Source organism: Tachysurus fulvidraco, chromosome 22, assembly GCF_022655615.1.
Source record: "Tachysurus fulvidraco isolate hzauxx_2018 chromosome 22, HZAU_PFXX_2.0, whole genome shotgun sequence".
Taxonomy (NCBI): domain Eukaryota; kingdom Metazoa; phylum Chordata; class Actinopteri; order Siluriformes; family Bagridae; genus Tachysurus; species Tachysurus fulvidraco.
In genome coordinates this window covers 15,796,357-15,818,755 of record NC_062539.1, presented here as the reverse complement: position 1 = coordinate 15,818,755, position 22,399 = coordinate 15,796,357, and the positions used below count along the sequence as shown (strand labels likewise).

At 39.6% G+C, this 22,399-nt stretch overlaps 1 protein-coding gene across 2 annotated transcripts; it reads right to left on the bottom strand.

Moving 5' to 3' along the window:
* Positions 1–9,315: 9,315 nt before the first annotated feature.
* Positions 9,316–22,141, bottom strand: igsf10 (immunoglobulin superfamily, member 10). Of its 2 annotated transcripts, XM_047806744.1 has the most exons (7): positions 21,885–22,141; positions 20,315–20,591; positions 19,361–19,490; positions 17,993–18,383; positions 13,567–17,727; positions 12,547–13,444; positions 9,316–11,879 (listed from the first exon to the last, which is right to left on the bottom strand). In XM_047806744.1, exons 2-7 carry the CDS (start codon positions 20,515–20,517, stop codon positions 9,965–9,967), a joined length of 7,698 nt encoding a protein of 2,565 aa, XP_047662700.1. In that variant the 5' UTR covers positions 20,518–20,591; positions 21,885–22,141; the 3' UTR covers positions 9,316–9,964. The 2 variants fall into 2 exon arrangements, with proteins under 2 accessions (XP_047662700.1, XP_026998426.2); XM_027142625.2 differs by lacking the exon at positions 21,885–22,141 and having other exon boundaries at positions 20,315–20,952.
* Positions 22,142–22,399: the final 258 nt, after the last annotated feature.

Here is a 22,399-nt window from a genome sequence, read left to right as displayed (position 1 = left end):
AATTTTGTACCAACTGTAATTTACTTAGGGTAGCGTTAGGAACTCCAGCCAGCAAAGCATTACAGTAGTCAGGATATGAAAATACAAAAGTGTTGATTAACTTTTCAGCCACAGAGAAAGTCAACATGGGACGTAATTTGGCAATGCTTCTGAGATGATAAAAAAAATGACGATACTTACTGGAAGACGGCCGGCCTTCAGGGACCTCCATAAAAACTCAGGGCCCCAAGTGACATCTTGGCTATTGGTGGTTTCATGCTGAGCATCAAAGCAGACGTCATTCTCTGAGAGCTACATTTTTATGCAGGAAAATCCATTATCCGTTCCATGACACCAAAAAAAATCTAACCATCTTTTTTGGTTACTTTAACTGCTAAACTAGTTGCTTTATTTACTTCAGATTAATTTCTTAGATCTGATACGAACTCTTGTCAAGCGGTCTGTTATTATTATGTTCTCAGCTTTATTCTGATTTATCTCTGTCTTTTCATTGGACCGTTGTCTGTGTCCCATCCATTGCCTGCTAGACTGAAATGTTCACAAAAGATCACACATCTGGATTCAATATTTTTCTTTCTCATCCTTATTTGTTGCACAGAGATTGGAGCAGTTATGACTCAAGTGGCTAAGGCTCTGGGTTGTTGATCAGGGTTCAAGCCCTAGCACTGCCAAGCTACCGCTGAAGCAATGCCCTTAACTCCCTCTACTCCAGGATCGACGTATCATGTCTGACCCTGTGTTCTGACCCCGACTTCCAAAGTTAGGATATGTGAAGAAAGAATTTCACAGTGCTGTAAGGTATATGTTGCAAAAAAAAATGAGAAAGGCTTCATCTTAAGAAGCAAGTACATCCACGGATACCATCGATCGAAGAAGCGATTAGTTATGATTCAAACCCCATGAATGTAGGAGGTTTTAGGATCTCTATGAAGAGCATTTGTGCTTATGATGATCTCATGATAAGTAATAAGTAAAAAGCCGACACTACTGGTTCAGAAACAAACTCAAGACGAATCACTCTGTAAACATGGCGTCAGCTTCATTAAATGAGATTTTGCTTCCTGTTTTTTTTTCTTCTTTTTTTTTTCTTTCAGCTGTACTACTGAGATTGAGGTTTATTTATCAGTCTGTATGTCACTTTCACATCATCTGATTACCCACATAATGTTCCCGCAGCTTCCCATGTATTCTTCCTAGAACAACAATCATCAGCTATATCTGGGGTTTTTTTCTGCATGTGACGTTCATAGGGATATTTTTGTGAACAATGCAGATTTGTACTGTCTCAGGAGCACTCCGGTGTGAAAACAGCAGATTAATCCTCACCGTACACACTCCCAGCTATTGCTCTTGACTCTGTTCCAGCACCGGTATGAACATACGACTCAAAACGTCTGTCTCAGCCTGGATGTGTGGACGGGTTTAAGATCCGTACTCAATAGGAACGAGAGTGTTACATTGGCGTCGTTATTTTAACTCCAGGTTTTTGTTTGGTTTTGATTTTTACTTGCCCTCCTACCGTAATTTTACAACCTGCTTCATTTACATCTTGCGAACAATCCGAACGTGATGCATACAGCCTTAAAGTTCATATGAAAGAAAATCTTATGAAAGTAGAATTATTTTCGGAGTTCCTACGGAAGTGAGAGAATAAAAATAAAGCTAACATTCAGAATAACATCACATTGGTTCTGCTGTCCTGATACTAAAGCCTTGTTCTTCAAAAAAATAACCAAAGGAATGGGAAAAAGGAAAAGCAGGAATTTGACACTGCTCCTGGTTTTCCATTTAAACCCCCACTCTTTCCTACCTCCTGGGCCCCCGTATCGTCTGCATCCCATTCGTTCGGCCCCAGCTCCTTCATGTGCGACGTAGGCTACCGTCGTCCTACCCCTGCCAAAACAAACACTTCACTCATGTGTGGCTTTGAAGGGAAAAGAGAGGAAAACATCTCCTTTACTACATAATCCTGGCTAGAATACGCCTGTGTCTTTATACAGCTTTTGGCAGTGCTGATGTTGTACCTCTCTCTCATAGCAACACAATGAAATACAAGCAGCAACCCTGACGACCAGCTTTTATTGGTCTCTGTCTTCCTGACGGCAAAAATTACACCAAACCTTTCCAGGACAACGTGGAGTAGGGAAATAAGTCTCCACTCTGACACCCAATTTATGCACTTTATTAATATACAGCATGATTCTGGTGATTATAGAGATTCTGATGCTAATTTGTTGACTGGTGCTGTATTTGAGGTTTAAACAGAGCAAATTTGGAATCCTTGTGACTTATTATATGAGCTGGGTGTCTAGTAACTGTGGTTTCTTCAGTCCTGGGCTGGTTGCTTTCTAACTGCTGTTTGTTCAGTGTAGGATTACTGTTATTACCAATCCTGGCACTTGCCTGATCAGCGTTTTTATACAGTGGCTACTGTTCAACAACTCCATGGTCTGGATTCTGAGCTCACTGTCTGTACAAGGTTAAGAAGAAATGAACTAGGCGCACAGCAAGCTGGCTCCGCTATTCCATGGTATGATCACAGTAGGTTGTCTGTCTAAAGCAAGTAGCACAAAAGCCTTTAGTTCTACTGTAGAGACCATTGAGATTTTTTAGCCAGGCTGATGGAACATTCATTCATTTTCTACTGCTTTATCCGATCTTCTCGGGTCACGGGGGGATCTCAGGCGTCATCGGGCATCGAGGCAGGATACACCCTGGACGGATTGCCAACCCATCACAGGGCACACACACACACACACACACACACACACACACACACACACACACACACACACACACACACACACACACACACACACACACACACACTACGGACAATTTTCCAGAGATGCCAATCAACCTACCATGCATGTATTTGGACCGGGGGAGGAAACCGGAGTACCCGGAGGAAACCCCCGAGGCACGGGGAGAACATGCAAACTCCACACACACAAGGCGGAGGCGGGAATCGAACCCCCAACCCTGGAGGTGTGAGGCAAACGTGCTAACCATTAAGCCACAGTGCCCCCCGCTGATGGAACATATTATGGTCTACACCCCTCCCCCTTCTCAACCATCAACCACCTTATGAGTCAGAGTTATGCTTGATCTCTATTTTCTCCATCCACTAAGATTCAAGTTTCTTCTTTTTTCGCCACGATTATTTCGCCATTTACATATAGCTTTCAACTTTTGTTCTGTTAAGGTTGAAGTTTTATTAACCATTACTTAGTTATTTCCATGGTTATCTTTCTTATTTTTTGGTTTTGTTCTCAAATTGTGAAGCAGCCTTGAGGGTCAGAGAAGCAGTACTGAATTCAATGGAAGTTTCATATATGGGGTTTTGATCTACATAAATATAAGTTAAAACGTTAATTTTTGATGCATAGCATCAAGATTGTCTAATATCATGCTAGTTATTACAAAGTTGGTATGTATGATATGTTGACAATGAGGAGCCTGTAGCTTCACGACCATCAATTATTTCACATAGAAAAAGAGTGCTGACATTCAAAAAATTTTTTTGTGAACTTCCTGTAGTTACATGCATCCACCACAGAGGTCTCCAAATCCCTAAATCTCCATGAGATATTTACTGCAGCTTTAAGTTTTCCAAAAATGACTTCACTGTCTTCACATCAGATGAACTCACTCTGTTCCCAGTATGATTTTACAGTATAGGCGTTTCATTCTACAAATCAACTCTCCAAAAGAGTGCTTCCAAGTGAGCTGGTGATGTATTTCATAAACACACACACAAATATTCTAAGAGCAAACAGCAAACAGACTCATTAAAATATGGTTTGATTAAGTTTTTTTTTCCAGTGCCATTAATTTCAGTTTCAAATTAAGTAAAATGAGAAGCATATTGTAGTAACACCAAAGAGCATGCTCCTCCGAGTTATGTTGTTTATTAAATAAAGTCTTTATTGGATTGCATTGCTGTTGTTGTGTTGATTTGTGTATTATGGCGTGACACTGTAGTTGTCACCTTGAGCTTGTGCTTAGTCCTGTTGTGGAGTGTGTGATGTTTGTGGTGCGGAATGTCCTGGACTATGTTGCTGTTGACCCAGTTTTGCACACAGCTGCCTGCTGGCGTTTGATTTTACAACCAAATGTATTCATCCACCGAGGTTAATTAATTCCTGCATTAGTGCATTTGCAGCCATCGGTACCGAGTGCTGTATAATCGACCACAAACATATCACTATCCACTGCATGTAAAGAATAAACCATGGACAAAATAATCATGGTTGGCATGGATAATTATTTCTCTTATATCAAGTATTATTATTTAGTTTTTAATTAACGAACACGTTGTACTTTTTATCCATTTTTTGTTGCATTTAGAGTATAATAATAAAAAAAAAGGTTTGTCATTTTACATAAACTTCAACAAGCACTGCAACTTATATGTTAACCAAATATCTACTCACATTCTTACATACATCGCTTCATTTTTATTTTAGGCTTAGAATTATGTACAGCATCCGCCTTACAAACTTATGAGCTGTTGCTATAGAAACAATAACGTATTCAACAACGCTAGTGCTAAGGTCGGTGCTGCTGTAACAGAAAGGTAATCACTAAATAATCTGCTGATTTTATTGCCTCAAAATTATTAATTGCCCACAAAGTGATGCCAAACTTCACCTTTGAGGGTAAACATAGTCTGCATGTTTTAGTAAAAATTACCCATAAACACAAGCTTAAATCAACAGATTTATTTTTCCTCTGCGGCCCCATGTGACGTCCCGCTGATGTTTTGAGTGTTCCTAGTGAATGATGTCACCGTATGTATGGAAATAAACTTTAATGTGTGGAGGTTCTGTAGATCCCATGACCTGCACTATGTTTTTATTGCCCAAATATTCCTTCTATATCTGAACAAGAGCGAAAAGTAGGACAACGGTCTGTGTGTATGAAGATACAGGCTGGATGAATGAGTAGCACATCATCCTCTCTCTTGACCTGTCATAGTAATAACCTCTGAAACATTTTTGAGATTCTTTTAAAAATATAGGACCTCTATTAAAATGTTCACACCATAAACAACTTGTGTATATTTATTAGTGGTATGTATTTTAGGCATTAACTAAACTGAACACCTTAACTGAAAAAATTAAATACTAAAGACGCTATTTATGTATAAGACGGATGTTGGATGTACGGTTTGCACACAAGCATCAAGACTGATATACATTTGGTTCTCATTAAGTAAGGTTTCTTTTCATAGCTACTTATTTACAAAAAGTGTAAAAAGCCACATGGCAGACATAACAGTTATAACCAGTGGTGTGAAATGTTAGAAGCAAACACTGACGACCTTAACATAAACTCTATAGACAGAGCTACAGTGTGACTTTACATATCGTAAGCATGCACTGTACTCGAATGACTTAACCCTTACTTGGTTTCAAAAATAAATGTCATTTTTATATCTTTATATAATTTTTATATCTTTAGCTATCTCTGGATCTCTGTATAGCTTTAAATTGTTTAAAGTATGACGCTTACCATGAGATTAAATCAAATATAGCTAGCTAGTATTATTGGTAGCAAGTAATATTGTAATTTTAGACAAGATGAAAACATCTACATAGAATTTCCATGTTGCTTTTGGTGAAATTATTGGTCACAATTATTATTGTTTGGCTGCTTCCCAGAATTCAGCAACTGGAAAAATTCCAATGGGTTTTCCCAATATGCCACTCAAGCACCTTTGATCCAACTGAACTTCATGAACCACTAATTAAGTCAACAGACAGCAATATTTGACACGCGTTCCCTTCAGTAAAATGGCTTTTAAGGACTAATAAGAACCAGATGGACTTTGCAGAAGTGAAGGTACTTAAAGCATGAGCTGTGATCCATTTATTAACTGCACAGTAGAGAACGGCATCATTTCCCTGCCCACCCTCTGCTACAACAACATGGTGCAGACATGTATTCAGACCCTTTGCCCCTCTGTCCCTAACAAACCATAACCACTCTACCGTGCTGCCTGGTTGGAGAATTGGAAACATCATCTCAGAGACAGGAAGCTTTTCCTGGCTTCAAAAGAAAGCTGTGCTGTTGCAAACTGTATTTAGTGTAAAATAAACAAAGTCTGCTCTATATTTAAAGGTCTGAGTTGAAACCCTGGGGGAGGTAATAATATAAGACTGATTTTGAAGCCTGGACTAATCAACCTTGGGCCTCAGGGTGTCTGGGAAAGGTGCTGACCAGTCCATGTGGTTAAGCCCGGCTTATACACGATCACCTGGAGCTCATTATATGGTCTGGAACTTAATTTATCAAGGAAAGTAACTTCATATGTTCGATCTGAAAATGGTCAATTAAAAATATTTTGTGACATCCCAGAGCAGCAGCCGCTGGAAATAATTCATGCTGCTAATTTCCAGTTTTGTGTTACTACACATTCAGTAACGGGAAATCTGTGATGGAAACAGAAAGATGAATCTATCCTTTGTGGCTGTGGGACCAACATGCAGATTTTCAACCACCGTTGTGAAATTCCTGTATCACCATAGCAGGCTTGGTGGAAAATATTCGAACACAGGTTATAGAAATGGAATGCTGTGAGAAAAGTTCTACAGAAATTCTCCAACATGCTCATGAATAGAGAGCTAATTTTAATGCTAGGAAAATGAATCCATTCAAACTATTCTCTTCACTTCCCTTGTTTAGATTCATTGTTAACATTTAAGGATGAACTACTTCCTAAAAACCCAGAAAAGATCGTAATCACCTGATGGAGGAAATATGTTTGTTAAGAGCAATTTAGCATTATCGGTTTACCTCTGAGTGCAGGTGGAGTACAGAAAGTACCCTGAGACATGAGGAAGTAGATTGTGTTTAAAATTCAAGTTCTATATTTTGGCAGACTGAACAATTTCATCTACGTATTTGACTTTTTACTACTGTACCTTCTACCTTCGAGTATGTAACATTAAACGGTCAGACTGCTACCCAGCGTATATACACTAGATTTCACAAATGATTACAATCTAAAAGTCCCTCAATTTACTGTATAAAATGTCCATCTTAAGCAGGATCATCTCATTAGATGAAGTTTACAGAAGTGATCAGTGTTTGTGGAGAACTCTGGAGAACTTGTATCAGATATGGCAGGCTTTTGAGAAAGCCTCTGACTGAAATGGGCAAGCTTTATTTTTCCATTACTCTTCATGTGCTGTGTTGTAGCCAGCTGGAATCCTAAAAACGTTCATTCCAACTGGGGGAATCCACTGGCCAGATGTTACCCAAAGGACAGCACGGATGGATTTGACATATAACATAAACTAAAACATCTTTTTAGACTTTATTCATTTGAACAAAAATAAATCAACCAACACAGGCAAGAAAAGCAGATAATGCATACTGTGTTGCCAATATTTCACAACACCGATGTGACTCCTACAGTATATGACTTCCCAGTATTTGAGTCATTATTATTTAACTGTATAAATTTTAATTCTTTAGATTTAAATGATATCTTATCTGTATTCAATTTTTGTTTTGCTTCTAGCAAAGCATAGGCTTCCAAATTCAAGCTCATAAAATCTGACTAATTCAGCCCAGATGAGCTCATCTTAATGAGCTAAGCTAATGCTATATTTCTACCCTCCAGTAAAAGGAACCAATGCCACTACAAATAATCTCGGATTTCTAACAAGGAGATACTTAATATACTCAGACAAAGGGGAATTTTTGTCTTTTATCGTTCAGTTCATTTATTATTAAAAAAGTTATATAGAAGTTAAAAACTTGGAAATCCCAGCAGCGGTCTTGTTTAGACTTTGACCTACTGATCACAAAGTTGTGAGTTTATCTCCTAGGCATTTTTATAAGTATGGAATTGTAAATTGCTCTTGATAAAAGCATTTGCTAAATGTCTACTTGAAGATAGTATATTTTTGAGGTATACAAAGTTACCCAATTGGAAACTCGAGCTATTTAAAGGTTTTTGTGCCAAGTATAATCAATGAATAGTAATCTGTCAATCTTTAAGCTCAAAGATAAATATCAGCACTACAAATTCTGTTTTTCTGACACAATTTATAAGTGATTTGCTTTTCTAGGCAGGATTACATAACCGAACCCAAATTACTATTTGTTACAGAGTCTATCTTGCCAAACCAGCTAATATCACTTGATTGTTCTTGTGAGCATATGCTAGTGGTTTCTCTAGCTTACAAATCAATTCCACATTCCAGTGTTAATGGAAAAGTCCTTCTCCAGCTTGTCTTACATATATTCTGGAAGATGTTTTGTCTGAAAACAAGAAAAACTTTAATTTATAGTGCCCGTTCATATTTAAACAGCGACTGTTGAAGCGTCAATAAACAGTAGGCAGGAGACGGGATAATGTGCTGTATAAACTAACGACTGGTACACATTTCTGTGAGAATACACAGAATTTGTGCTAACTTAAGTAATAATGTAAAAAAGGATAAAAAAAATCTATTTAAATCCTGACTTAAAGAGGTTTCTGAAATAAAGTAATATTACAGACAATAAGGGTGCTTTCACACCTACAGTTCGGTTCATTTTGTCCGGACCAAAAGCAAATAAATGGTACTTTGTAGCTTTTTATCAGGTTTGGTTCCTTTTCACACCACACTGATCGTTCTGTTCCGCCCCAGTTGAAACGAACCAAAATACAGTCATGTGATAACATCCACATCACTCATTGGCCACATGTCTTTGAGCGTATTTCCTAAACTGCTTCTCGATCGGTCAGAATAAACGTGCGGGAAATTTCAACGAAACTCCGGAAGTAAACAAAAAGAGGAAAATACAGCATACAGTACACCACGGAGAGACGACCGTGCGCTGTGATTATGTTCGTGGTTGTAATCTACTACATCGTTACTATTGTATACAGCACTCTATGCAAAGTCTTAATTTTCAGAATGAAGCGCGGATGCAGCTTTAAAATATAGTTTTAATGCACTGCAAACGGCGAAGATGCATCGCAGGACACTTTAGGAGGCGGCGAGCATTATGTTTGCGAAACTGTGACATGCTCATCTTCCGAAAATATTGCCAATGACCCTCTACGGCAGCTGGTTTAGTCCAAAATGCGCAATACTTTTTGCAGTTAGGTCTATTCTATCTCAGACCGTGTTCTCACCACAAACGAACCGTACCAGAGTTCGTTTGAAAGCGTACCGAGACCACCTCTTCAAGGAGGTCTCGGTACGCTTGTTTGGTCCGCTTTTGGTGTGCACCAGAGTTCGATCGCTGCATTCTCACCTGCCCAAACAAACCGCACCAAACGAGCGATCGAACTCTGGTACGATTCAACCGAACTAAACAAGGCAGGTGTGAAAGCACCCTAACATTCTACAGAAAGAAAATATTTCAATTGATGTGAAACAATACTGAAATATTTTATAAAGTATAAAAGTCACATAAATATTAAACACAAGTGTTTCAGAAAATACTTCAAAAGCCATTCATATAGTAACAAACACTATTGTTTCTTTAGTAGAATTATAAAAACGAGACCACTATACGTGTATACTATCAATCACATAAAAATTGTGATAGTTTTCCAAATATATTAATTCAGTCTTAAATGTTGTAACTTGCAAATATTTTACATCGACATAAACTGTGTTACAAAATGTATTGAAAAAATATATATATTGTTGTCAGCTGCTCACTATATGACTTATACGGGCAATAATAGTGAAATCACATACATAGCAATCTCAGAAACAGCTTTGCATGTATTAGCATCTGTGATTAGCGCCTCATATTGTATCAACATATAACTATTTGGTTGTACTTGACTGCAGATTTCAGGCCCTTGTCGGAAATTTAGGTTCTTGCCACTCTAAATGATAAAATATGCCATAATAGAATTTAATTTACAAAGGAGATTTTGGAAGCACTGGTGTCTGTCAATTGTCTTGAAGATTTAAAAAGCGCTGGTGGATGTTCGTTGACTCTTTTAAATAACCGTCAGAAATGTGACTCTGGTGTCTGTTCCAAGATGATTAGTTGCTAAGCACTTATAAGTGCCAGAGTCAGCTCTTGTTGGCTTCTGAATTATAAGTGTGCCTGATGGATGGAGTAGCTCACTACCTGCAGAACGTCCCTTTCCGGCTGTGGAGAGAACTGATCGGTCAGGCAGTTCCCAGGTGATTTCTGGTTTTGGTATTCCAACAGCAATGCAGGGTAGTTGCACTGGAGTGCCTGTTGTTGTCCTTACATTTGGTGGGGGTCCATTCGTGATGCGGGGTGTGTAGGCAACTATGACGACAGGCACAGATAGAAGTGCATCCCCTACATTATTCTTTGCACGGCACATATAATTCCCACGGTCGTGTAAATTGGTCTGGTGGATGACCAGCGTACCATTGTCCATTAGCTGATAGCGACCAGTGATCTGAGAGCGGCTTATGACATGACCTCCTGGCAGTGTCCAGAGGATGTTGGGACGAGGGCTTCCATCAGCCAAACAGTGGAGGAACAGTGGTTCTCCAGACACACTACGAATAATCCCTCTTGGTCGTGTCAGAATGTAAGGCTTTTGTCCAACCTCTAGAATAATTAGTTTCTCAATGTATCCCATCTTGTTCTTTGCAGCACAGCGATACTTGCCTGCATCCCCTTTGCTTGGATTATGTATGACAAATGTGCCATCACTGCCCAAATGATGATGAGATCCCATATTTTGCCTTCCAATCAACTGTGTACCATTGGGTAAAGTCCAGATCATATCTGGAGGTGGATTTCCATCAGCAGAACAGTTAAGTACTGTAGTTTTGCCTAGTCGAGTCATCAATCTCTCATTAAAGGGGTTTTTAAAGATAGGCCTCATAAGTTGGTTGGTAACCTCCAGGTGTATAACTAAGACAGATTCACCCCCATCATTCCGTGCTATACATATAAACTCAGCTGTGTCTGTAGGTCTAACATTGCGGATCTCTAGAGTTCCATTGTAGTGGACAATAACTCTGCTCCCATAGTAAGGAGCTGTAAGAAAGATATTGTCTGGCATTATCCATGTGATCTTTGGAGGTGGGTCTCCTTCTGCCTTGCAGTCTATGAACTTTCTAGAATATTTTTCTGCTGTATCCTTAACAACTGTCTTGTTCTGGTAATAGCCATTGATGATGGGTGGATTTCCATCTATTTCCAACTTGTATACTTTGCTCTCATCACCAGCAGCATTGCGAGCTATGCAAACATATTCTCCTGCATCAGATAATTTTACATTGCGGATATCGAGAGATCCATTGACATGCATCAAATATCGTTCATTTGATGCAGCAATCATGTCACTTGACGGTAGCATCCACAGAATCTTTGGTTTGGGTTCCCCAATGGCTTCACAGTCAAAGCGGACATTCCCTCCTGGCTTAACCTTGGCATAATTGAGGGCCGAGGGGCGTATCCGAGGTGCTGCACTCACAACAGTAATTTGAACATGCATTTCATCCTTGCCTAAGGTGTTCTCTGCATAACATGTATAGTCACCTTCTTCATCCATCCCCACCCTATTTAGATAAAGTGTTCCATTATCAAACAATATATAACGTTTGGATCGACTTCTAATTACGCCATCGGCTTGAAGAGCATTGTTGACCAATGTACCATCTGGCAAGCCCCATGAAATCTCTGGTACAGGGGCACCAGAAGCCTTGCAGTCCACCTTTAGTTCCTTGCCATATGGTACCTGTTTCTTACCAATAAACTTGGGTTCAATCTTAGCTGGCTTCATGGACACAAAGACTTTCATTAGTTGTAGATCATCTCCAGCATTGCTGCGTGCTACACAAAGGTAGTCTCCAGCATCCTTGTCACTAACTGAGTCGATGATAAGCGTGCCATTCTCCAACACCTGGATACGACTGCCCATTCTGTAATCATAAAAGTAAAAGTTTGTTAAGATAATAAGAAGCCTACTTTTAACCTAATTCATCACCAGATTTCTTTAAACTATACACCACCGCTAATAGAAAAAATGGAAATTGGAAGTTAGGTTCAAGATGCATTTTTTCTGCAAGCTGTTGTAAACCATTAATGTAAGAGGAAGATGTATGATTTGAGTAAAATGTATCTTTTGAATGAAGATATTTGATAAACTGTTTGATAGTTTTTGAGTATTTGAATGTTCATTCATTCATTCATTTTCTACCGCTTATCAGAACTTCTCGGGTCACGGGGAGCCTGTGCCTATCTCAGGCGTCATCGGGCATCGAGGCAGGATACACCATGGGTTGGAGTGCCAACCCATCGCAGGGCACACACACTCTCATTCACTCACACACTCACACACTACAAACAATTTTCCAGAGATGCCAATCAACCTACCATGCATGTCTTTGGACCGGGGGAGGAAACCGGAGTACCCGGAGGAAACCCCCGAGGCACGAGGAGAACATGCAAACTCCACACACACAAGGTGGAAGCGGGTATCGAACACCCAAACGTGCTAACCACTATGCCACCGTGCCCCAGTATTTGAATGTATTTGGTAAAATGTTATTTAAATGTATGCATGTGGATGTGTTTTTTTTTAATTACCTATGCCACTGGTCCACAAGGGCTTTGGAAGGAAGTCTCCAAATAATTTTGGGTTTGGGAATACCGGTTGCAGAACAGTTCAGACGAAGTTGGCTGCCATATGCCAGCTCAGTACTCTTGTCAGATGTTTCAATTATTTCTGGGGCAATTTCTGTTTTTTCCACTGATAGTGTGACTACTCGCCGCTCAGATCCTGTGGAACTTGTAGCAATACATTCATATTTTCCACTGTCAGAGACATCCAGGTTTTTCAAGTGAAGAGTACCATTAGGAAATGAGTACACTCTGGAGCTACTGTAAAGTGGCATTACAACCCTCCCATCCATCAAAACCCAGTGCGTAGTGGGTTGAGGGTCTCCTTGTGCTGTACAGGGCATCCATACACTCTGGCCAACATCAGTTCTCAACAGCTGCCGTTTTTCTTCCAAAATGCCAGGGGGAGCTGCCACCACCTGAAGACGCACGGTCGCTGTATCTATACCAGCTGGGTTACTTGCAATGCACTTATAATATCCTCGATCGTATATTGATACCTGTTGGATGACCAGAGTGCCTTCTTTTGTAACATTTACTCTGCCATGACCATTATTTTGAGCCCTAACCTGAGTGCGGTTTGCTAGAATCCACGCTACAACTGGCACAGGTCTTCCTTCTGTCTTGCATTTCAGCTCAACTTTTTCACCAGAGTGGACTTTAATCTCTCGAACCTTTGCTTCCAATATCCGGGAAGGATAAGCAACCACTGACAGCATGACAGTGAGTTTGTCAGACCCATAAGCATTCTCAGCCAGACAAACATACTGTCCTCTGTCTTTGACGTTTGCATTCTCAATCAACAATGTTCCATTCCTGAACACCTCAAATTTACCCAATTTTCCGTTAATGGTTAATGTAGTCCCTAAAATGAAAAAAATAAAATAAAACAAATGCATAAAAACACCATCTTTATAAAATTAAACACATTAAAACACAAAACCGATATTTTAAAACATTCATTTTAAACATTCAGAATTTGGGTACCTGTGTCTGGGGAAAACCGTTTCCAGCTGATGGCAGGTTCAGGATTACCTGAAGCCTCACAAGGAATGAGTGCATCAGAGTTGGATTCGACTGTAAAACTGGCTGCACGTCCACCAACAATTATTGGCTTAGATGCTATGTCATTTGTAGATGATTCAAATCCTTTGGTAGTTGGTGATATAGTGTCATAAACAGTAATGTGATCATAATTATTTGGAATTTGATTAGAGATACTTTTGCTGGATGGAAATGAAGTAAGCTTGTTGTTTTCTTCTGTTGTGACAACAGTTACTGCATCAAAAATTAGTGTCCTCTCGGTACTAGGCCTCTTTTTAGTGACCGGAGAAGCAGTTGTTGTTAGTTGTTCCAGATGCTCCCTGTTTTTGTTCACAGGTCTCTGAGTTTGATACCTTCCTCCACCTCTTTGTGGTGGGATTCTTTTATTGGAGTTTATTCTTGCTTTGGTTTTCTTTTTTTTCGACTGTGGTGTGTTGTAGGGCATTACTATATTAGTTGTATAAGAAAAGCTGGCTGTAGGTGAAAGTTCGCTCGGAATAGAATGAGTTTTTGGGAAATTGGTTGGTTTGGCTTTGGTTCTAAATTCCTTATTGTCGGAATCTATTTTGTCAGATGGTGTGTATATAGTAGATTTTGCAACCTCTGTAGTAGGTATATAGAATGGCTTGGTTAATCTTGAGGTTGTCTGTTGCATTAAAGTGGTGGTTTCAAATGTAGCAGATTTGGTAGTTGGGGCTTGTGTGGTAGATACTTTAAGTGGCCGTCTTCCTCTAAAACGCCGTCTGTGGAAACCAGGCTTTCGAATTCGTGAAGGTCTACCAGAAAATCCCCCAGACCCTCCAGAGTAAGACCCTGAGAACTCAGCTATGTCTTCTTTGTATGTCTTCTTTGTCATGGATGGTGGTATTGGTGTAATGTGAGATGCTGTAGCTGTAAATACCTTGGATGCATACATAGGTGTAGATGCTGTTGTGTACATTACTGTTGTTTTCTGGTACTTGCCAGATGGACTGGCAGTTGTAAATAAAGAGATGACTTTATGAGCATTCTGTGATTCTGCGAATTTTGACAAACTTGGTATGTTTTCAGGGGATTTCCCCAAATTGCCTTGATTTCCTTGTCTGACATGAGGTATGGCAGTCATTGGTGCAGCTATTGACTCAGCTGTAGGTAAGGAAGTTAAAACCATTGATGGTGCAGTTGTGGTCATAGTTCTGACAGTTGCTTTGCTTTTTATTGTTACTGATGGTTTAGATGGCTTTCTAAGTCTCTTGAGAATTTCCCGCTGACCCTGTTTGCTTCCGAACAATCTTTGCCATGGTATCTTTCCCTGTATGACTTTAGAAGCTTTAGTTGTTGTAGATGCAGCAGTGGTTAAAGCTTCTTTCATGGGACCTTCTGAAGGCTTTTGTTCAGGGACATTTGTAGTAGTGGACTTAGGGGATATCATCGATGAAGTAATAAATGGAGTGCTCAGGGTTGTTGTAATGAGCTTTTCCATTTTTCCTACAGAAGAGGTCTGCACTTGAAATCCTCTAGTTAAATGCTCTGCATTGGATTTTACAGTTGGCATTCTTCCTCTCTCATTATCACAACTTGTGGTCAGTTCCACTTTGTATGGAACAGTGGCATTGATCTCATACTCTACAGAAGGTCTTTTGAGCTTATCTAGTAAGGACTGTATATCTGTAATCTTGTTCGGCCGAATAATTCTGCGCCTGCTGAAAAAATTACGTCTCCTTCCTGGTTGCTTTTTATTGGGAGGAATAATTTTTATTTGCTGGTGTGAGATGATGGTAGATCCCGGGGGCAGATGTGGAGACTTGATTTTTTGCGTAGTATGAAATGTGATTTCATCCTGTTCTTTTTCTGTTGTAGTGATTGCTGTAAAAGTGGTATGACTCTCAGGATCGACAGACATGTGTACTACTGGGTTTACCCTTTGTGTTGGTCGATCCAGCACTGATGCCACATTACGGCTCTGTGTGTCGATACGTGGCAAGTCGTCAGTTGCAGTTTCTGGCATATCCCCAGAAAATTGAAGTTCCATTTCATCCATGGTCTCAGGAACTGTATACTTCATGGTAAATGGTTGCAAAGGTGTATCAGTGCTTCTTTCTGAGATGTAGGCTTTACTACTACTAGGACCAATGTCATAATCTTGGGTGGTTTTAAAAGGTGTTGTCTCATCATCATTTTGAAATTCATAATTGCTAAGAGTAACACTTGGCACCATTGGGCTGTCGTCTATGTGAGAGTAGGAGCCTGTTGTGATAGTTCTCATGTTTTCTGTTGTTGCTATAGAATTGCTTAGTACCTCTGTGATTTCAGTAACCTTATTCTGATCATTTTCTAGCAGGTGATATGTGGTCATAACACTACCATAAATATTTTCTGGATTTTCTGTAGTTGATATCGCTTGATCTGGCATGGAACCTTTACCTTCAAACCCTGAAATTCCTGAACCTGTCTCATCATCGACAGAAAGTGCTACATTAGCTTGTGATTTATCTGACTGGTTTATATGGCCATCTTTATCATTCCCTGATTTTTTGTTTTGAGATCTTTTGATATAATCTGCTAATCTCACAGGGTCTACTCTCCTGTACGCTTTGTCAAACACCCTTCTAGACCACCCGGTTTGTCTGCTACCTCCCCTTCTATTTGTTGCTCCATGGCGAAGTGAGGGCTTGAGCCTTGGGTATGGTCTATCTGAAGTAATTGTCCTTGATTCCTGGTTAACTCTACTAGAAAGACCTTCACTGTAAAGTATTTGTCTATTTTCTGTACTTAGCAGTTCATCATCACCAGAGCCATCTATGCTGGTCAGTGGAACAACTTTTGAAACATCGTTAGAAACATTTGCTAAGGAGGTTAATAAATCTACCCCAAGATGGTTAGCCGCAAGGCATCTGTAAAAACCCCTGTCTCTCTCAGTCAGTGGATGTATTGCTAAAGTACCATTTGGGTAGATTTTCCTGTTTCCAAAAGACCGGTCCACAACTGTGTGGTCTGGTAATATCCATTGAACAGTGGCTTGTGGAGTGCCATTTGCTTCGCAATCAAGAACTAAGCTCCCACCCACTGTTCGGGAATGCTGAACACCATTGACCTCTTCCTCCTCAACATCTGGGGACAGTACAGTAACCCTAAAAGAAAGTACATCGGCATCTAGATAATTAGTGGCAATGCAGTGGTAAATACCAGAATCTGAGCTATCTGCTGCCTTTAAAGTAAGCTTCCCATTGTCTAAAATAACTATCCTCCGGTCCTCACTGCTATATGGTGCACGGACCTTTATTCCATCTGGTAATATCCACTCTATGGAAGGTTTGGGATCACCAAAGGTCTCACAGTTCAGTTCAGACACACCACCAGAAAGTACTGAAAACTCAGTCTTGGTCTGGTTGTCCTTTTTGATCATAGTCCAGCTGAATCGGTCTCTTCTCACTTTATTGCTTTCAATATTTATTTCAATATTGGAGAAATACTTAACGTGGAGGGTTGAATATGTAGTGGTAGTAAGGTCCAACTGTAGGTTAATGGTACCTTGCATTAACCATGCAGGATTTGCCTTAATTTCCGCCTCGATCTCTGTGAACATTTCATTCAGCCCAGGATCAGCTGTTCTTGCTTGCTTGTAGGTGTAGATCATTTCTGGTGACATGGTTAGAAGAAATTCCCTCTCAAGTCTCATTGGAGAATCACTATACGAGGCCAAGATGTTCCAAAGCTGTCGAATGTGATCATAATCAATATTACAAACAAGCCATGTAGACACGGTAGCACTGAGTGTTGTAACATTTTCACCTACTACTCCTTGGGTTACGTTCAAGTTTTCCAAACCCCCTGGCCTCTGTACAACACAGGAGACGCTGGCATTATTGTTATACTGGTCTATGATTTTCATTTCCATCGACCCTATTGGAGCAATAAAGTCTTTGGGAAGAACTTGAGTATAGCTATTCTCTTCCATTGTGATATTTCTCTGTTTCAAACGGGAATGAATCCATGGCTTAGAACATGTGTAAGCTTGACTTGACAGATAAATAATATTATTGCCTCTGGAGGTAAGTGGTGAGTCACACATGGGGCACATCTGTTCTACAGAGAGCTTCCTGTCTCTTTTGCATTTCAAGACACCTATAAAAACAAAATTGATGTTTTAGGCAGAAGCAACAAGCTAAGAACATCAGGTAATAGTTGTATTATAGCAATTTACACAGAAATTTGTGCATTCTCTGTGAACATAATTTTGGCCTTAGACACTTTGTGTGTAAAGTCCACCAAAAATCTATGTTCAGTAAACAGAAAAAAACTGTTCCTTTAATGTTGTCACAGATGATCATAAATGGAAGTCAGTATTTTGTATGCAGTGACTTGAAGGAAAGGGCTCTGTCATCCGTACCTGGATTCCTTTTGATCCATGCTGCAAGCCAGTCCATTCGACAATCGCACGACCAAGGGTTTCCACTGAGAAAGAGATTCTCAAGCTGGTAACAACCAGTGAACACTGTAGCCGGTAGAGTGGTCAGTGCATTTTCTGAGAGATATATGGTCTTGATAGATGAAAATTTGAATATCTGGTTGTGTCTCAGAGTTATGAAAGTATCTGGATGAAGTTGCTGGAGTATGTTGCCTTCGAGATTGATCAACTGTAGAGAAGTCAGACCATAGAAAGCTTCTGGATGGATGAATTCGATTACATTATGGTCCATATAGAGACGAAACAAATTGTCCAGGCCTTGGAATGTATCTTTGCGTAGCTCTTTCACTCTATTGTAACTAATTTTTAATACCTAAGGAGGCAAAATCATCAAGAAACCCTTGTTAGTATTAAAACAGTATAGTGCACTATAGTGTACATAGAGTCTTTTGTGTCTATATGTGTGTGTGTGTGTGTGTGTGTTTTATCTTTATCTATAGTACTCAAGGGTTAATAATTTATTCAATATATTATTTTCAATATACTGCCTGAGAAAAAGCTTAATCTCAAGTTTTGTGTATTGTAGCTTATTTTATTTGTTTTATATATTATCATATTTTTTATTGTATTACATATAATCACAAACATTGGCATACTAGTGTGATACAATTGTGAGGTTTGTAAATGTAAAGTTTGGCAAGGATTCACAGTCATTTTTCTGGCATTATCATACCTCATTTTGTTGGGGCTTTTGTCCATGTCTTGTGTTTACATATGTTTTGGTCTATGATTATGAGCCATTACTATGTCTCAGTGTGTTTTAGGGGAGATTCTCATGTTCTGGATTCCTGGAAAAAAGCCTAATGGATGTGCCCAGCACTTACTGCCATCCCGAGACACTGTCCAGTATGCTATAATCAGTATTTGAGCACCAGTAGAACCTTCCTAATTGTAGTACTATTGTATAGAATACTATATACAGTATACTATGGTACTCTTTAACAACTGCTCGTCAATGTCAGAGTCTTGTAAAAAGAATCAATTGTTTTTCACAATGTTTTTCAATTGATGGCAGCTACACAACTCAGGCATTGTATTCCATAAATAATATTTTTGAGTTTACAATTGATGAGTCATCCTTTCATCTATCATCTGTTTCATTTTAGCATCTGACCATCGTTCAACACACGATTTGTTTCGGAAACAAACAGCCTGAGGTCCAAGTTTTTTTTTTCCACTACAAAGATTTATTTGTGCCTGACTTCGAACAGCTGAACCGCATATGCACACATCTCAAACATCAGCATTTCAGCACACCCGAGCCGGACGAGTTTAGAAACGGTCATTTACCTGCAGAGCCTTGAGGTCGACGAACGACCTGTCCTCAATGGTTTGGATGGTGTTACTGTGCAGCATTAACAACTCCAAGCTTTTCAAACCTGACAGTTCATGTTCTTTTAGGATTGTTAGGCTGTTGTAGCTAAAAATACAAACAATAAGAGATTATTAGCTGAAATATGGAGGTTCACGATGGAGTGGAACAAAACACAGGTACATGTGTGAATGAGGAAGTGTGTTAAAATAGTCAGATAGTCCTCTTAGCGTGTGTGTATACGTGTGTGTCAGAGAGAAAGAGATAGATAGATAGATAGAGAGAGAGAGAGAGAGAGAGAGAGAGAGAGAGAGAGAGAGAGAGAAAGAGATAGACAGAAATAGGGAGAGATAAATAGAAATATTGAGAGAAGAGAAAAGGATAGAGAGAAAGAGAGAGAGAGAGAGAGAGAGAGACAGAGACAGACAGAGACACAGACAGACAGATAGAGACACAGAGCGAGAGAGAGAGAGAGAGAGAGAGAGAGAGACAGACAGAGAGAGGCAGACAAAGAGAGAGAGAGAGAGAGAGAGAGAGAGAGAGAGAGAGAGTGAGAGAGCAGACAGACAGATAGAGACACAGACAGATAGAGAGAGAGAGAGAGAGAGAGAGAGAGAGAGAGAGAGAGAGAGAGAGAGAGAGAAGCAGGTATAGGCACAGACAGACAGATAGAGACACAGACAGGTATAGACACAGACAGACTGATAGAGACACAGACAGACAGATAGAGACACAGACAAGTATAGACACAGACAGACTGATAGAGACACAGACAGGTAGAGACACAGACAAACTGATAGAGACACAGACAAACTGATAGAGACACAGACAGACAGATAGAGACACAGACAGGTATAGACACAGACAGACTGATAGAGACACAGACAGGTAGAGACACAGACAGATATATAGAGAGAAACACCGTCTCTTACCCCAGGTTAATTTTCTTCACATCTGAGTGAACCCCCCTGGGCATTATGCTCAGGGACTTAAACGTACAGTGCACCTCGGTGGTAAAGTGGCACACACAAGGCGCAGGACACGCGCCGCTCCCGCATCGCGCCTGGAGCAAAAACAGCACGAGCGCCAAGAATCCGGCGCGCAGGTTGCGCGAGCCTCCACGGAAAGCGTGCATCCTGGGCACGCACGCGCGGTCTCACGTTCAGTCCTTTCTAAATGCTCCAGCTTCACGTGTCCATCAGTGCAGAGCTGTAGGTGGAGAAGCAATGTCATCCCCGAACAATAAAACACGCATGTGGCTTTCAAATGATGCTCGTGCTGAACAATGTGCTGGCGTTCTTCACGCGTCAAAATAGATAATTGTTCCAAGAAGAAGATGAAAGAAAAAACTGGAATCTTTTTCTAATCATCCTTTCAGACTCCTTTAAAACTTTCTTGCTGTATTCCACCCCTGAATATTCACGTGATTCACACGTGAAATCTACAAACTTCATATAGTGTTTCAACCCCCAACACACACACACACACACACACACACACACACACACACACACACACACACACACACACACACACACACACACACACACACCTCATGTACGGTATGTAATACTATCACATGTGGTTCTGTTCACACGATTCATTTAATTTCCCATGCGATTCTTTCACATGATTCATTTGTTTTCACATATGATTCTTTTCACGATTCATTTGTGTTCATTCGTGATTCATTTGCATTCATATGTGATTCACAAAATTCATTTCATTTCACATACGATTCTGAACACTGGGATTCATTCTACATGATTCACATATAACATTTTTCATACAGTATGTGATTCTTTTCTGGTGATTCATTTAACTTCACTTGTTTATTTGTCACACTTAATGGTTATTTATCTAATTCTTTTCAAATTTATTCACAATCTCCGCTTTTTTCATCCCTTGTCGTTCTTTTAGTACCTTTTAAATACCTTTTTCACATGCAAGGCAAGTGCTTATATTTTCACATGGCAATTTATTTACAATATTATTAATGTCACTTGATTCACATATCTTCAGATGATATCCTTTCACACATTCATAATAAATCCTGTGCTGATTTTTTTTCATAATTCATAACAGTATATGGAATTCTTAATAGCATAAAAGTAATTGATTTTGTTTTTATAGGTGTTCTATTATTACCGGTACTGTTTGAATTTACTAGTGAAATAAGAATTGGCTAAGAAAATGTAATACTGTTAGAGCAGCATTCATTTTGGAATGAAGAAAAAGTTTAGAAGGAAACAGAAATAACATTCGAAAAGGAATTGTATAGAGAAGGAAAGAGAAAGCAATCACTGCAGTCACGACTGTTTATATGAAGAGAACACACACACACACACACACACACACACACACACACACACACACACACACACACACACACACACACACACACACACACACACACACCAACTACCACCGATTTTACTACATTAACTAAAAAAAGTACAAATTCCAGCTTAATCTAATGGATACGAGATGCCAGAAACTTACCCACTGCACCAACTTTTCAGGAATTTCTTGCAACTTTAAAACAACAATAAGTACATAAAGATAGATTTAGGAAATAAAGTAATCCAGATTGAAAAAAAAAAATAATCCATGTGATTATTAAGCGTTGTATCCACCAAGTTTCTTCCCAAAAAAGATCCTAGATCCCATATTCCATCTAGAGAAAGTCTGGATGTGAGACACTCTGTGTTTCAGGTAGAGGTGTATATGTGTGTGTGTGTGTGTGTGTGTGTGTGTGTGTGTGTGTGTGTGTGTGTGTGCGTGTGGATATGTATGTGCTCTCATCCACTACATTTCTTTCCTCCCTATTACACAGAAGGTGGGGGTGGGTGGGGAACAGTCATGTTAGATCAGGTTAGACCTCAAAAAGACTTACTAAGGTGGAAACTTTCTAAGAAGCATCATTCTAAAATCCAGAACATTAGAACTGAAGTATATTTAATTTGTAAAAAAATATTTTTATAATGGGACAACTGGGTCAGTTATTTTAAGGTGGA